Here is a 16,704-nt window from a genome sequence, read left to right on the forward strand (position 1 = left end):
TTTTACAGCCATGCTTTTGTTCAACTTCATTCTCTGCTCTGCAGCAATTGCTGTTGCTCTTCCTACCCCTGAGAGCTCTGAAGGCGATCAATCCCAGCCCTTCTCTCGGACTGGGCTCGCACCTTGGAACGCCGGAGCCGTGAATCAATTTCCTATCCACCCAAGCTGCAATGCAACCCAGCGTCGCCAGATTGAGCTAGGTCTTAATGAGACTATTGCTCTTGCTGCACATGCTCAAGATCATATCTTGAGATGGAAAAATGAGAGTGAGATCTACCGAAAATACTTTGGTGACCGCCCATCCATGGAAGCCATCGGGGCATTTGATATCGTAGTCAACGGTGACAAGAAAGACGTTTTGTTTCGCTGTGATAATCCAGACGGAAATTGTGGCATTGAGGGTAATACAACTTGCTCTATGTGAGGGACCGTATACTAAACATCTCAACCAAACAGGTTATGCCGGACATTGGCGAGGCGAAAATGGCACAGATGAGACAGTCATCTGTGATCTGAGCTACGAAACTCGTCGCTCTCTCTCAACCATGTGTGGCCTTGGATACACAGTTTCAAAATCCGAGACCAATACCTTCTGGGCCGCTGATCTACTGCACCGTCTATATCACGTTCCTGCCATCGGGCAGAAGTGGATAGACCATTTTGCAGACGGATACGAAGAGGTCGTTGACCAGGCGAAGAAAAATGCGACGCTTTCGACACATGATTCAGAAACCCTTCAGTACTTTGCACTGGAGGTATATGCTTACGACATTGCTGTGCCGGGGATTGGTTGTTCAGGTGTTCAAAATGAGCATGATGAACCTCACATTGACCAAACAACATCTGAGACTGTGACTAGCCAGCCAACTCCAACTGTGACAAATACCGATGCGCCTTCAACAACTACCGAGGTACCCCCAGTAAGTCGCTTTCTGTGTTGTGTGGGTGATTTGAAACTGATTTGAATAGAATTGCCATACACATGAAGGAGGCGAGCTCCACTGCACTTGAAGTTTTATTTTCTCATACGGCGAAACACCAGACCAGGCAATCGATCAAACTTGAAAAGATGATAGCCCTGATGTGAAGGAAATTGATGGGTAATTTATACCGGGAGAACGAAGGAAGAAGGGTCCTATTGGCTCAAGGCACCAGCCTCAACAGGTTCAGAAACGGAGCAACATAATACGAACTATATTATTTCTAAGGCTATTTGCTGTCATGTCTTATACTCCGTACGGAGTACTCCGTACAAAGGTACACATTCGAGTTTTATTGTTTGTATTTGGCGCCCTAGTGGTCTTGTTTGTTCGGCATCCAGGGGTAATGCCTCTTTGGAGGGATTTTTTACCTTCCAAAAATCTTCACTTCCCTCCCCCTTTATCCTAGCAGCGATCATCTGATTGATATAGTCTATATTTTGCATATTATGTTCATCCTATATTTCTCCATTCTTGCTGGACGAACACCGCATATCGTGGTGCTCGGCATTGATATTTATTCCTGTGGATTTTGGAAATAAAAATTGGTACTCTTGACATATAGATTGATTTTTTAAATCATGATGTGCTGATTCGATCCACATGGGCGATCTGGAAAACTGCGACAGTTGATCGGTTATTATGTCGCGATGATTCCAAGGTTAGGGAGGGCCTACTTCTAGAGACATGTTACACTTAACATAGACAATGTGGTCTACTACTCATGAGTAGTTCGAAGTCCTGGCTTAGTTCTTGGTTAGCAGCGATGCTAAGTTGTATCCCGAAATCATCGTAAACGCTGGTTGGGTTGATCATAAGGTATGCTTGGCTACGGAGTAGTACTACTCCTGATGCGTCAAACCAACCCATAGCGAAAGACTATGGCCAAAGTATGGACCTATGGAGAGCTTAACTAGCTGAAGTGCAAAGAAATTGTTTCTCTCTATGCTCCGTATTGTCTCCGTACCTTGCTACGTTTCTGTTATTTGTCAACGTGATGCAGCTCAGCGGAATCACATAGTTTTGGGTAAAAACACATCTACGTTCGGCAGGTGAATCGACGTTGCGAGTAAACTGATCAATAAATATTGGTCTACCTACGTGATAAGTACTTCTTTGTCTCATGTGATGTAAGATACCGAGACGCATTTAAATTGGACCCAGGTGTGTTATGTCTGTGTCTACGGAGTAGGTACCCCGTAAGTATATTTCGTCCAACATTTGTCATACAAAACATGTGAATGAAAGATATATATATTGAACAAGCCATGATCGTTGAAATACTTCAGCTATGACTCAACATACTATTGTTGAATAGCCCATAGACAATATTGTTTATTAATATTACTTCCATATCCCCATAGAACAAACGCTTGTTTCTGTCGACGGGGAATTGGTTGTAGCTGAAGATGAGAGATCTTGATGTTGCTGGTAGAGGGCTCGGTCACTTGTTTCAGTCTGTTTACATAGTTTATATGACGCATAAGCATCAACAATACGACAGCGCTAATTTTTGCCCATTTTCGAACCTAGAAGGATCATGGCCGTCTGGGCTATGATTGATGCTATCCAACTCTCTAGGGTAAGCTTTGCCGGCACGAATGGTACAATGTCGTGCAGCTGTTTATGCAATATTAAGATATTACCTATTTACATATGAATCAGGGTCTGTGAGCTATGTTGAGATAGAATAATGGTGGAGGAGCCCGATTTCAAATATGCCCCTGTCGCCCTGTGATTTGTCCCACCGAGTGACACCACACAATAGGTGGATGTACTCATATGCTAGGGTGGAATCCACAAATTGAAGTGGCCAACAGGGTTACAGACAGGGCCTATAGAGAGAAGACTTGGAACAGGGGATTGCATGATCGACCGATAAGAATGCCATCTAAGCAATGATTTGCCAATAGTAGGGGTTTGGGGTTCCTTTTCCTGCAGGAGATGATAATTTACATTATAAAGGGTAGGAATGCTCGAAGGCACACGAGACACCAATCTAGGGGTGAAGACTGGCTCCAAGTCGCTAGAGGCCTTGCATCCCCATGGAAATAGTTCCTTTCACTACGATCTTCTACCGAATGTAACTAGGATCTTGGAAAAATTCAAATTGTTGTTGCCGTGAAGTTGCCGCCAAACCATCAAGTTGCTTTTTGGGAGGAAGCCACAACTCATTCCATTTTATACCATACTATCATTTCGACGGGCACGGATTCGCCCCTCCACTATTTTCAATAATTATATTCCTTATTGTGATCAGTTCGAGTGATGAGACTGCCGCGGTCCGCTTGGAGTTGGAGCGCATTCCAGGTTGATACTGCATTGTTTATGTACGGCGGTGTCTCGACCGTTGCCATTCCCGTTGAGGCAATCATAACACCAGCACCCACGCTTAAAGAACAACGCCCCATACAAAGATCCAAATCTAAGCGAAAGAGCTTGAGGAGGTCACTATCCAAGATCTTTTGATCTGGGAATCGGCTGTCCCTTCTAGTCACATTGGCACATCGCGATGAGTTTACAGGGACTTGGGGTGATTGGGGCCCAGGTGGCCGCGGCGATCAAAACCGACGAGAAAATCCCAACGACGCCTAATATCCCACCCCCACGATGTTCCATTACGTCTTCACCCGGGGCTCACAGCCAGGAGTTTGATCCGTCAATCGGTGCAAAGCCATGCTCGCCGTTCTATCCTCATTCAAGTCCAACCATCTCGCATGAACAACTCACATTCGAAACTAAGAATGCCAATCGAAGAAGTCATTTGAGGGATCTGGAAAGCATGGGCCCATACGCAAGCTGCCGAACCGATAGTCCTCGGCGATCGAAGTTGTGGGAGGAAGAAAACAAGCCATTGACATGGTTGCAGTCGCTGAATAACAAGCAACGGATGGCATTGAAGGCAGTCGTCGCTGTGGTGACAGTGGGAACTATGATTGCAATTGCATTGGGCATTACTGCGGCAGTGGGAGGAGCAGGTTGGAGAGCCAGTGCCGAAAAAACGACGACTGGGGGATAAGTGGGTGCTTCGAGTATTTCTCACGCACTGCAGTCATCGCTGACGGTTCATGCAAGGTTCCGATACCATATTACCACATTTGCTCAGGGGCAACAAGCAGCCCGATCACCATTCGTTATGATTCACCTCATCGACTTCTCCGACCTAAGCTAGATCACCCGTCTTGTCTGTTCTTTCTCTTTTCAAGGTACCATGGAGAGCCGGAGCTTGAGGGTGAGGATTTTGTCATTCTTAATTGGAGTTTATTCCATTTGTCCATAGAAATGACATGTCACATTCCGGCGTGATCAGGATCCCGCGGGTGTTGAATTGGACATGTCATGGAATTGGCCGGAACCGTTGTATCATATCCTAAATTATCTTCTTTTTTTTTCTATTCAGAGAGTGCATGAGACAAAGCCAGGAGCCTTAAAATGCAGGCCATAAAACAGACCGGGTCGGACCGACCTGGGTGCCGAGATGAAGATTGTAAATCCGATCCGATGACCCCACTGGCACTATAAAAGGCCGCAAACTTTTTCGCCCTTATCTCTTTTTCTTTTCTTCTCTATCGAAAAAAAGCAACTGAGCCTGCCACGACCATCGTTCTGTCTTACGACAAATCCACGGCGATGTGTTGCCTTCGGTCTTTCGGGACTGATCGGCTCAGGAGATAGATTGTCCTCGATAGGAAGTTCATTTCCTGTGTCCTCTTAAGTGAGGGCGGTGGGATTTGGATGTCGAAGACGGGACACATTCCTTCGCTTCAACTCTGTTTTAGTAGTTGAAGCGAGAGTAGTGATCAACGCATTGATGTATGTGAAGGTCTTTGAGTAGATTGGGTAGATACAAACACTGAACAGATTCAGCGTAACACTACACAAGTCTTGGCACAAGAGTAAAGTCACTACACGATACTCCTGTTGTAATATGGACGGCCGAGCTAGCTACCTAGGCTTGTGCATGCTAAAGTGGTCAGGGGATCGCAATCCTTGACATCACTGAGAACCTCATATTGGTTGGTCGGTGATTTTCCAAGTTAGCCTCTCGAAGCTCAACTCGAGTGGAGAACAAGCCGTACCAAGATCATCCATACTTGAGTCTCTTTGGGAGACGTCCAGCGTGAATTATGCCATCACTCCAGCACGACTCATGTAAACATATTCATGACATATCCCAGCTCAGACAAGGGGCTTGCTTGATCTCTGAATGACGTGCCTGTTTAGGCGATGATCCATCCCTCTCAGCTCACGGAATGCGACAGCACCACCTTTCTAGGGATTACATGGGGCCTGTTTACGATCCGACCTCGATTGACGGACATTTTCTCACTTGTTGGTGTTGCTTTTCATTCTCGGCAACATTCTGATGGCGTTACGCACGGCTTGGCCTCGTGTCAAGGTGCTGTCCCTGTTGATGCGACGGCATTCCCGCCTGCTTTTCAGCTATTGATCATCGATGCAAAGAAACTACTAAAGGTCTGAACATTTCCTTAGGGTTGTTCACTACTCATTGTTCCTAACGGAGTACATCCTATCAATTGAGCCATTCTTTTTTTCCGCTTTCGCTACCAGTCACTCTTTTAACCTCCTACGACCAGCAGCATACGCATTTCTAAAGCAATATCTCTCAAGCACCGCAATCATGAAGGGCTTCATCGGCGGAATCCCTGTGGCACTGCTTGCAGTCGCTGCCCAGGCGAAGTTTGTTGAAAGTGTATGTAGTCCTCGATGTATACAGGTGCATCAGCTAACCAAATGAATAGCAAGCTCGTGGTACCGCCATCGGTGGGCCTTCTGGCAATGACGGCGAGGGCGGCTTCATCAGCCCCAATTCCGCTAGTTTCAAAGCCGATACTCAAGTCAACGAGTGGGACGAAGATGACCACTCCGTCAAGGTGAAGCACACGGATGCATACCCTCGCCCTCCGGTGGTGCCTGTGCCATTTGGTCACCCCGGATTTTCGGGCCGGCCTCAAGTCCCTGGAATGGGACCCTTTGGAAAGCGTGGGGAACCATCTAGGAGTGTTGTCTTTAGTGACCACCCTCACCACGATGAGGATCAGGGTTTCCATCTGTCTGTGACTGATGCATCCAGCACCGAGGTCAACGATTACAACAAGGACGATCACTCTACCCGAGTGAAGCATGAGGATGTGCACCCTCATGGGCCGGCATTTATCCCCTTCCGTCGCTCCGAGAACCATGGCCCTCCTGCCCACGGCGCCCCCCGCATGCTGGTCACTTTGAGCCACACCCCGAGCCTCATCACGAGTCCCACACTGATTCGCACTATGAGCCTCACACCGAGCCTCATTTCGTGAACCACCCAGAGCCTCACTACGCACCTCACTATAGCCCAAGCTATGAGCCTCACTATGAGCCCCACACTACACTCGAGCACGACCTCACTTCGCTCGAGGGCAACAACAAGGGCCCCTCTGCTGGGAAGATCTCGTTCAGTCGCCGTGGGTTCCCTACCCCTCCTGGGCCCCACTTCGAACCTCACCCTGAGTCTCACTACGAGTCTCACACTGAGTCCCACTATGAGCCACACCCTGAGCCTCACTATGTCAACCATCCCGAGCCTCACACTGAGAACCACCCGGAGCCTCACTACGCGCCTCACTATAGCCCAAGCTATGAGCCTCACTATGAGCCCCACACTACACTAGAGCACGACCTCACTTCGCTCGAGGGTAACAACAAGGGCCCCTCTGCTGGGAAGATCTCGTTCAGTCGCCGTGGGTTCCCTACCCCTCCTGGGCCCCACTTCGAACCTCACCCTGAGCCTCACTACGAGTCTCACTCTGAGTCCCACTACGAGCCACACCCCGAGCCTCACTATGTCAACCATCCCGAGCCTCACACTACGAACCACCCGGAGCCTCACTATGCGCCTCACTATAGCCCTAGTTACGAACCTCACTACGAGCCCCACACCACAGTTGATGATGATATCACATCGCTGAAGAACAATAACCAGGGCCCCTCCGCTGGAAGCATCTCGTTCAGTCGCCGTGCGTATGCTCCTGCCGCAGACGACAATGCCGGTACCTCTGGGGAGGATGGCGTCGAGGCTTCCCAGTGCGCTGCCCAGGTGCATGAGGTCGTCCGCACCGTTACCAAGACCCAGTACAAGACTGCTGAAGCCACACATTTCGCCTACCAGTCGGCTCCTGTCATTGAAGCTAGTGCTATCCCTGTTCATGCTCCCCAGCACTCCGCCGGGGCTGACCCCATGATGAACCCCAACCCCGCCTCAGCCCCCGTCCCTACTAGCGCAGTCTTCTCCCATTCTCCCCAGCACTTGGCTGGTGCTGACCCCTTGGCGAACTCAGCCCCCGCCTCCTACAACCAGGCTTCTCAACGTCCTGTCAGCCAAGCTGGCTCGTATTCCATGATCCCCGTTCATGTGCCCATGGCAACCCCTGTCTCGCATGGCATTTTGTCCAAGCCTACGCCCAGCGGCGCATTCGCTGAGCAGCAAGCTTCTCCTTCTTCCTCGGCGTCGTCTTCTGTCTCCCATGGAATCATGTTTGAAGGTGACGCCGCAAGGCTCTCTGGGGGAATTCTCTCAGCCGCAGCCGCTGTCATGGGTGTTCTTGCCTTCATCCTGTAGACGCCCGGCAATTACATTCGAGTGTTTGGTTTATCAGTACTTTCTTGTCACTCGTTTCCGCTTTTGCACTTCATTTTCCCTTCACAGCCGCCTTTTCCATAACAAGTTTTTGTAGCTTACCAATTTGACCCATCTTTAATGGCTAGTCTATCTTCAATGATGTTATGTTTCTGCCGCAATACAAACCTATCTTCTTCCACCCCCTCATCTCGACAGAGATGTAATAATCCACAAAGATAATCCATGTTCACCCATCCATGGTCCCCAACTGACACCGCTCAATTGTACAATCTCATGCATAGTAAGTGCAACACGGAATCTTATTTGCGGTTCCTGATCCCGAACATCTAGACTCCTGAGGGTGGGTCAGGTTGCCTTGATAAGAAGTGGGCATTCCATTTCGCCACTGCAAATCCTCCAAGTCAATGACAGGAAAATCAACTTGAATTTCAAGATATTGACTCCCAACTTCCAACAATTTCTAGTCTTACATATTAATCCACGGCATCTTGTTGTTGTTTGTAGATGTTCTAACTGAGTAATATGACCAACAAATCAAAACCATGTGATATCATTGCCCATCATCCCTCGCCAACATTCAACGCTGTGACATCAGTACCAGCAGTACGGGACGCGGGCTCTAGAGTGGAATATAAGAGAGTGTGATTGTAGCCTCATCTCGTTCAATCAACACCCCAAATCCTTCATTCATAGCCCAATATCTCAAGTTTCACTGGACATCAAACCGCTCCAAATCCAACAACCAATTCCACATTCAAAATGGTTCGACAAGACCCTCACCAAGGCGGCACCCTCTCCGAAATGGCCGCCCAAGGTACATCCATGCCCAATGATGCCGGCAAGATGAATACAATCCCTTCGGTGCCACGCCCAGACCAGCGTGCCGAACACTTCGGCTTCGACAATGCAGGCATCGCTAAGCCCTCAACAGCGACGGCTGCCGATAACACCACTGACTTGCCACGCTCGACCCGGGATGTGGGCCAGAGCGGCGAGGTCATCACCGGCACGGGCAACTCCATGCCAGCCGGCATCGAGTCCAAGCATGCCTATATGGGTGCTAATCACCATGCTGCCCATGGTGATACTCGCGATCTCAAGCATTCCAAGTACGACCGGAGTGAGTTTGTGCGCTATCAGGAGGAGTAAAGGGTCTCTTCAACCATCGGTGTGATCCTGCAGCTTTTCGAAATGATGGCTGTTGAGCTCGCGCTATTGTGCATGATGTTATGAATGGCGTTAGATGTAAAACAATGCAATACTGTTCACGAAAAATTGTTTAGATTGCCTGCATGTGGTATGGCTATTAGATCATTTCAAAGTCGTAGCCCGGGCTGATCAGGCCCGAGAAATCCGTGATAGATCTCGTCAAGAACATCCCGCTTTCTCTTGCGATCGGCTTGAGCTGTTTGCTCTGCTTCAGTAGGTTCGCCGTCCGGTTCGTGAGAAACCCATGTCCGGATTGTTCCATCGCCGTGCGCCGAGAACATCTCTATTCCCTCGCCCGAGGCGCCGTTCCCTCGCCAGACAAGGTCATTGATACGCCCAGCGCTCAAAGCACTCGACCGACCACGAACATTCTGCGACCCAGCTGCGAGACCTGGGACGCGGAGACGCTTCACGAATGTCCCCTCGCGGAGCTCAAATATAAAGATCTCACCACGATCATCTTGCTCATTGAAATTCGGCCACAGAAGTGTTTCGTGTCCTGGACCCATGGAGCCTCTCGGCACGATCAAGGGTGCCCGTTCAGCGAGGTGCGAGGAAGAGCCATTACGAACCCGAGGACCAAAATGAGCAAGTGTATTGGCGCCTGTTCCAGAGTCCCAGACTCGGATTCGGGAATCTTGCCCCGTCGTCACGATGTGACTGCCATTAGAGGTCCATCGTACGCCAGTCACAGGCCCATTGTGGGCACGGGCATGCCGGGAGAAGGCTGGACGACTCTCGTATGAGACTGGTGCAGATTTGGCTCCTGGGGCCACCAGTCCTACTGGATCGTCCATATCTAGGGTAGCGATGGCAGAGTTGTGACCTCCGCGACGCACGTCGAATATGATTACTCTGTTGTCAACCGATGCAGAAGCTAGGAGATGGGGCCGATGGGGCGCCCATGCTACTGATAAAACTGCACCATTGTGCCCGGGTAGACCTTGTGTCGAAAGTCCAGATCGAAGGTCTACTAGCCGGACCGACCGCTCAGACGTGCCCACTGCTACGAGCAGTGTTGACCCAGGCTGGGAGGAGAACGAGTGTGAGTATGGTGTGCAGTCCAGGTTGAATGTATGTATGGGAGTGATAGCGGGCGATTGTAGCGCCGACAACTTTAGTGTACCATCGTGTGCTGTCGAGAATATCGTTGATGGGACGGGATCAAACGGGTAGATCGAAAGGGAGGTAATCGCATGTGTATGTGCATCGGCGTAAGAGGATTTGCTGACGGACGCACAAGATTGATGGATGTGCTCAAGCTCTGAGCCTCTTGATTCAAGGTCCCAGAGGTGAATCGATGGGTCGGCGCCTCCCGAAATCATACTACCTTCATGTTAGATTGGGAACTGTCGGATGCTAAGTGGTTAAACACGCACTATCGGCCCTCAAACTGATCGACAGCCAGACAATTCACGCCTGACTTGTGAGCAAACACCTCCGCCGCAGCACCTACCTCTTGATCTAAAGGCGCCACATCGTCTTCGGACCGGTCCGTTGGTGCAGAGGCTCTGCGACTGGAGAAGCGTATACCCGGAGCAGGCTCAAGACTGTGAACTAGCCGGCTTGTTTGAGCAACATGAAAATCATTTGGAGTTACAGACCCAAGGGCTCTGTTGAGAAGATAGGAATTCATTCATTCATCAGCGCTGATGCTTTTTGTATAGAGAAGTCGAAAGCACTCGATGATGCCATGCTCTGCCGGATTAAAGTTGTGCCGGCGCATTTGTCGAATTTGGCAACTGGAAACCCTCGATCTGTACTTGCATGTGGATATCCGTTGCACACTCCTATTCGAATTGCCAAACCTTGATTGGTCTTCCTGGCGAATTTGAAGTATGTCTGCTACCAGGTCACTCGACTCGGACGAAGACAGTTTTGTTGAGCCATTCGAAGATGATCAAGAAACACTGGACGACAAGCCCTCGAAGCACATAAAACGTCGCGCCAATGTTTACGATGCGGTAGCTGGTATGTCTTATAAGCTCGTTTAGCTTATCATGCTAGGGAAAACGCAATCTAATTGCAACCAGGTCGTGTCAGCACCCGCGGTGTCAACGCACCCCGTGAAGTTGCTTCCCAATATCGCGACACAAACTCGGCAGGCGCTCGAAGTTTGCGACCAGAGGAGCTTCTATATCGCAGACAGAATATACTGGCGGAATCAGTCGACGAGAAAAACTATTTCGCACATGAGAATCTTTCCTCTGATCAAGCTCTCCCGAACTCTGAGCTTCTCGAGACAATACATGCGTATGCGGCCGACTACTACGAATACGCTACGACAGACAGCGGCAAAGATGACCACCAGACCATGGATGAGACAGCGTTGCTTGCAATGGGGATCCTGATCGAGGAGATGGTTAAGGAGGAATTGGGTGAAACCGGGGATCTGGCCTTGGTTGAAGGACAAGAGCTGTCGGAGGAAGAGGACGATAAGACAGGCCTCGAGAGTGACACCACAACTAGGTCAACAGCACGAGCAGCACGAAGGAAGCGAGCTAGCAGCATTGCCCGGCAAAGATCAAAACGGCGCAAATTGTCTCGTTCTGTTTCTGTTACAACAGATTTTGACACCGAAGTTGATGAAAGACGATGAGTGGATGAGATGGCGCTAGAACTTTATTACCAGGTTGCACCCATTTCTCCGCAGTCGGATTTCCTCGGAGGCTTTTGATGCCTGCAGCTGTATCAAGCTACGCGATATCTTGCAAAACCTCAGCCAAACCCCTCGAAAGCGAATCGGGTCACCCCATGTACTGCACATGTCCTGCAGTGCACAGCCACGTTGCACATGGTGTTTGCACATGGTATCGGCACATATATCAGTCCCTTTCACCACTCTCTGGCATACAGAGAAGCAACAGTCATGCTTTAAGCTGTAAGACAGTAGTTTGCTGCGCCTTCTTCTGTGCCTCCCGCTACACTGAAGGTCTCGAAGGGAGCTATACACAAAGTACTACCTCCAGGGAGAGAAATTTCGGCGATTAAACCGCTAATATCTAGCCGGCTGGCAGTACTGTCGAAAGCGCGCGCTCATGCCGAATCAAAGTACAATCTTGGATATGCTGTGCACCCGGAAGCAACTTTGGTATAATTATAGCTGGCCTCGAGACGACATCATGTTGCTAGACCTTGTTTCTGTTAAGGCAAAATCTCGTCTCACTTGACGGGTGAACCAGGTAGGGTCTTTTCGAAATTGCCTGGATTGGATCCTAAAAGGACAGGTTGAATTTCATCTAGTCTCGTGCTAACTCCGAGGGTAATCATGAGCAGCGTTAGTTATTTCTATTACCGTAATATTTACGAGCCCTTAAAAAAAAAAACAAAGTAACTTTACAGACAAAGCACAAAGCCCTATAATTTAAGAGGTAAAGTAAGTGTCAAATGGAAGATGAGCTTGTTCTGAGTGAGGCATGGGTTTCCAACCTTTGAGATTGTGTTGCGTGACAGGTAATCCTCTTCCCACCTGGACAACCTCATCCAGCACTGCGCCTCCACCAATGCTTAGCCATCTCACACTTGCCTAATGAGTGGACGGCTGGATTGTTAAGCTTTTTCTGAATTTACCCTGGGGGATATGACAGTGCAAAATGGTACGTGGCTTTGGCACATTGCCAGGGTCTAGGATTATCCGGATGAGACTACTGACGCACCACTAGCCCAAATTAACCAAAAGCGCTAAACAAGATTTGATTTTGACTCATCTCCGCGCCACTGGAACCTGTCACACGCTCAAGGATCTAGAGAAGACTCTACCCTCAATTGCATCCATCAATGGCATCCAGGTCAAGGAATACATTCAAGCTTTGACGGATGAGGGTAAACTCCGAGTCGAAAAGATCGGCAGTGGGAATTGGTACTGGAGTTTCGGTAGCGACGAAAAGCACGAGCGAGAGCGTCAGTTGGCCCGAGTGACTATGGAGGTGGAGAAAGCCCGGAAGTCCTACACCGATGCGGAAGCGGCATTGGCCGCTGAGACCATGCGCCGGGAAGAGGAGGCCGATGACGAAGATGAAAGGGAATCTCTCATGACCAAAAAGGCCCAGCTCCAGGTTGCAATTGATCGGGTACGGACTACAGAGGCCCAACTCTCCGGACCCCCCAATTCGCCCAGCAGTAAGGGTGTGAAGCAGGTCCAAGAGGAGTTAGCGGGGTTCCAACACCAGGCATTGCAGTGGACAGATAATATCTATACGCTAGAGGAGTATTTGCGCAAATTAACTGGTGGAGATCGACAAATCATTGAGAGTGTTTTGCGCGAATGTTATGGAGACGAATACGTGGACGGGGAGGGTCTTGGTGAACTAGGATAGGATAGAGATTTGAGGGAGAAAAGCTTAGGTTTGCTTAGCACATGGCAACCTTGGGGAAATTATGTGAAACATGAAACATGTCAAAAAAAAGAAAGGAAAAGAAATGAAATGATAATCATTGCCCAGAAAAAGGGGAAAACTAGCTGAGCCACCTGGGACACCAAGAGAAGCTTGACCGTGCAACACGCGAATAGGCCTACTGGTTTGTTCTCCGCCTCTCGGAGGCTTATCGCGAACTCGCGACTCTCTCTCTCTCTCTCTCTCCTCCTCCATCTCTCTTATTGTCTCCCTTTTTCTTTCCTCTCCTCTTCCCCTTCTCGGCTCTTCGACCATAAACACTTTGCCGGTGGCTCGTGCATTCTCGAGTCCCACATTCCTCCGGATCTCGCGCCATCTCCAGTTGCGCCTCTCACCCTCTCACCCCGATCCCCCGATCCCGTTCTAGACTCCCGACTACAGCATAGTATCCGGTGATACTGACCCATTGGCTCCTTTGAAGCCTGTCATTCCTCTTGACAATATCCACTTCCTTATCTTGCGACCTGACCTTGCGTCCCGATACGCTGCGAGTTCCTGGCGGGGGTACCGTTGAAATCCTGCCTCGCGCTTCGATGTCACTTGAAACAATGTGGTGCAGTGGCCCTCGATCATAATCCCCATTCCTTTCTTTGGACCAGGGGAATCTTTTGCGCGTGGATCAATATACATTCCTTAGAGGTTTGGAATAAGACCGTGTTCAGTGCATTGGTTCTAGACGCCAGACCCTTGGACAAGGCGATTGATCTACTTATTGTGTTGCTTGATTGGATTTCTTGACGCAGGCTGACTGCCTACTGGTCTGTCCAACCATCCCCCGCCATTCCGAGCTGCCCCAGAGAAATACCAGACCGGCGTGTTTATCCGATCGGTCACAAAGCGGTTGCAGTCTATCGTCCCCACCATCCCTCTCACCCCTGCCACGTTGTCGTGTATAGATGCAGTAAACATCGCCTGTGTGTCATGTCCGCCAACCCTCCCACCCAACCTACGTTGCCGGCCAGTCGGAATCGCAACTCTCTCCTCTCCAAGTTTCGCTCCCCACTCGGTCAAAGAAATCGAGGCATCACCGACTTCTATATCGATCCGGATGACCCATGGCGCTCCTACTTTCCCGGTGATGTCATCAAAGGTACCGTCGTTGTGACCGTTGTACGACCTGTTCGCATCACGCATATAGTCGTATGTCTCCATGGCTATGTCAAGGTGTTCAAAAATGCGATCCCGGCAGGAGAAGCAACCCCCGACTTGGGATTTTTAGGACCAGGGCGTGGCCGACGAGGTGCAGAATACTTGGGCAATGGGTTAGCAACCTTGTTTGAGGATGAAGTTGTGCTCTGTGGCGATGGACGCTTGAAGGAGGGTATCTACAAGTTTCGTTTTGAAATGGGACTACCTCCTTATGCGCTTCCCAGCAGCATCAATGTGCGTTTGCTGATGCGACCTCTCTTATTGAAAATACACTAATTCAATGGATACTTGCAGTTTGAACGTGGAATCATCGGCTACTCACTTACCTCTACCCTTACCCGACCGACCACCATGAACCCTACACTCACATGTCGAAGACGGGTCAATATCCTAGAAAACATCGACATCGCATCTTTCCCACCACCTAGGGCTCGTATAGTCACACTGGAACCTATCTCGAAGCGCTCAAAATCAAGAGGGAAAGCCAAGTCGACAAGTTCCGACGCAACCGCTGGGCCCGATACATCCTCGGTCGATACCCCTGTTAGTGGTGCAGCACCCTCCGTAGATACCAGGCCACCGCTGAGCCCCTCACCAAGCAATGTCAGCTCTTCCAGCCGGCCTAGCGAAAGCAGCCAAAGCTTTCGAATCACCAACGATCTTGGTTCATCAGCAAGCACGGGTGGACAAAATAGCGAGGGTCGCAGTGCGACCCCGTCTATCTCAGATAAAACTATCACCGCAAAGGCTGAGCTTCTGCGCGCCGGCGTGCTCCCCGGCGATACCCTACCCATCACAGTCACGATCAACCATAGTAAACAAGTGCGCAGTGCGCATGGAATTATGGTCACATTATACCGTCAAGGTCGCATCGATCTCCATCCTGCAATTCCCATTGGCACTACGGCAGCCGGAAAAAAGCCGGTATACGAAGACTGCTATCCGCGATCACGGACAGGACTTGGAGGACTTACCTTGGGAACCAGTCGGACAAGCAGCACTTTTCGCAAAGATTTGTCGCAGACATTTGCCCCGCTGATCATTGATCCAAATACCATGACTGCAATTGTAAAGACTTCTATCCGAATACCCGAAGATGCATTTCCCACTATTACGCGCGTACCGGGAGCCATGATCAACTTTCGATACTATGTGGAGGTCGTAACGGACCTCCGAGGTAAAATCACTTCACCCGATCGCTTCATCCCGCGTTTCAACATGGTCTCCGGTGGTACAACATTTTCGCCCAGCGGGCAGGTTCTCAATCCAACCGATTTGAGTGGCGTTACTGCCAACTGGGCCGGCAACATCTTGGACACCGATTCAATCCGCCGTGAAAAAGGGGTGATCTCAGTGGCCTTTGAAGTCGTGGTTGGGACGCGTGATTCCAAACGAAGGAAAACGACGAAACGTACATCATCTACTGCTGGTGACTCGACCGCGTCACAAACGGCAGCTCCTGCATCTGCAGTTCTAATTAACCCTGTTGATGGAGAGGAGTGGCCAGAAGCGAGCCCAATGCCTAATTCTCAAGAGGAACATGGGACCCAGGATGAATATTTCCCTGAAGAGACGGATTGGGCAGAGTACCCTGAAGAATACACCGATCATTTCCAGCCAATGGACTCTATGGTCGCGCCTCCAGAAGTCGAGGAGTCCGTTGATGAGAAAACGCGGGTACGACGTCATGAGGAAGCTCTCTTGCCTAGTCGACCGCCCGATGAAGATGAGGCAGGGCCATCTACAGTACCAATGGAAGTCCCGACCGCGCCGGTTTTACCAGATGATCACCATCTCCAAGACTACCAGCATGTACCTACACCAGACATCAGCGGGGCACCGCATGCTGTCCGCTCTGCCGAATCTCTGCAGACCGTTGTTCTGAACGGCGATGGGCCCAGCGAACTACGTGCATCAGGCGACGATAAACAAGAGCTTGAGCGTCACCGACTCCAAGAGCAGGCGAGCGCACCCCAAGACGAGCCCAATACTCAGGAGCCCAACGACGGGCCCAGTGCTCCAGTCTTTGATGAGGATGACCAACTGGTCGGCGGGACGGCGCATGCAGACGAGTCGTTGCCTCGATACCAGCGATGATGTTATGTACATTTGCATTTACGGGATGTTCTGGAAGATACCACTATTCGCATCGTTAATAAAAAGGCGCTAAAGGCGTTGAAATCTGTATCATATACACTTATTTATCAAAATCGATTTTCTCTCACTTGAAACCAACGAGTTTTCCAACGTTATCACAAATGCCTGGACCTCTCTCACCTCAGAAATCTTTAGATTTGTAAAAACGCCCTTATCTCACGCCCCGAAGGGCTTG

General features: G+C 49.9%; 8 protein-coding genes across 8 annotated transcripts; 7 read left to right on the forward strand and 1 right to left on the reverse strand.

Annotated features, from left to right (window-relative positions):
* Window positions 1-10: 10 nt before the first annotated feature.
* On the forward strand, window positions 11-1,011 carry aspf2 (major allergen Asp F2; the record flags this gene model as incomplete). Its single annotated transcript, XM_056676205.1, has 3 exons — window positions 11-401; window positions 457-920; window positions 970-1,011. 3 exons carry the CDS (start codon window positions 11-13, stop codon window positions 1,009-1,011), a joined length of 897 nt encoding a protein of 298 aa, XP_056531205.1.
* A 2,481-nt stretch (window positions 1,012-3,492) lies between these two features.
* Window positions 3,493-3,999, forward strand: N7500_005061 (uncharacterized protein; the record flags this gene model as incomplete). Its single annotated transcript, XM_056676206.1, has 1 exon — window positions 3,493-3,999. The coding sequence occupies one exon, from the start codon at window positions 3,493-3,495 to the stop codon at window positions 3,997-3,999; it is 507 nt and encodes a 168-aa protein (XP_056531206.1).
* A 1,623-nt stretch (window positions 4,000-5,622) lies between these two features.
* Window positions 5,623-7,599, forward strand: CweA (uncharacterized protein; the record flags this gene model as incomplete). The annotated part of the gene is given in 3 exon segments (XM_056676207.1): window positions 5,623-5,694; window positions 5,744-6,217; window positions 6,229-7,599. 3 exon segments carry the CDS (start codon window positions 5,623-5,625, stop codon window positions 7,597-7,599), a joined length of 1,917 nt encoding a protein of 638 aa, XP_056531207.1.
* A 780-nt stretch (window positions 7,600-8,379) lies between these two features.
* On the forward strand, window positions 8,380-8,769 carry N7500_005063 (uncharacterized protein; the record flags this gene model as incomplete). Its single annotated transcript, XM_056676208.1, has 1 exon — window positions 8,380-8,769. The coding sequence occupies one exon, from the start codon at window positions 8,380-8,382 to the stop codon at window positions 8,767-8,769; it is 390 nt and encodes a 129-aa protein (XP_056531208.1).
* A 167-nt stretch (window positions 8,770-8,936) lies between these two features.
* N7500_005064 (WD repeat protein) lies at window positions 8,937-10,555 on the reverse strand (the record flags this gene model as incomplete). The annotated part of the gene is made up of 3 exons (XM_056676209.1): window positions 8,937-10,155; window positions 10,209-10,442; window positions 10,512-10,555. The coding sequence occupies 3 exons, from the start codon at window positions 10,553-10,555 to the stop codon at window positions 8,937-8,939; spliced, it is 1,497 nt and encodes a 498-aa protein (XP_056531209.1).
* A 112-nt stretch (window positions 10,556-10,667) lies between these two features.
* N7500_005065 (uncharacterized protein) lies at window positions 10,668-11,428 on the forward strand (the record flags this gene model as incomplete). The annotated part of the gene is made up of 2 exons (XM_056676210.1): window positions 10,668-10,800; window positions 10,863-11,428. The coding sequence occupies 2 exons, from the start codon at window positions 10,668-10,670 to the stop codon at window positions 11,426-11,428; spliced, it is 699 nt and encodes a 232-aa protein (XP_056531210.1).
* A 994-nt stretch (window positions 11,429-12,422) lies between these two features.
* On the forward strand, window positions 12,423-13,145 carry N7500_005066 (putative GAJ protein; the record flags this gene model as incomplete). Its single annotated transcript, XM_056676211.1, has 2 exons — window positions 12,423-12,425; window positions 12,492-13,145. The coding sequence occupies 2 exons, from the start codon at window positions 12,423-12,425 to the stop codon at window positions 13,143-13,145; spliced, it is 657 nt and encodes a 218-aa protein (XP_056531211.1).
* A 999-nt stretch (window positions 13,146-14,144) lies between these two features.
* On the forward strand, window positions 14,145-16,469 carry rim8 (pH response protein PalF; the record flags this gene model as incomplete). Its single annotated transcript, XM_056676212.1, has 2 exons — window positions 14,145-14,606; window positions 14,667-16,469. 2 exons carry the CDS (start codon window positions 14,145-14,147, stop codon window positions 16,467-16,469), a joined length of 2,265 nt encoding a protein of 754 aa, XP_056531212.1.
* Between the last annotated feature and the right edge of the window lie 235 nt (window positions 16,470-16,704).

This window comes from Penicillium coprophilum (assembly GCF_028826855.1).
Source record: "Penicillium coprophilum strain IBT 35676 chromosome Unknown utg000004l_segment0_segment0, whole genome shotgun sequence".
NCBI classification, from domain to species: Eukaryota; Fungi; Ascomycota; class Eurotiomycetes; order Eurotiales; family Aspergillaceae; genus Penicillium; species Penicillium coprophilum.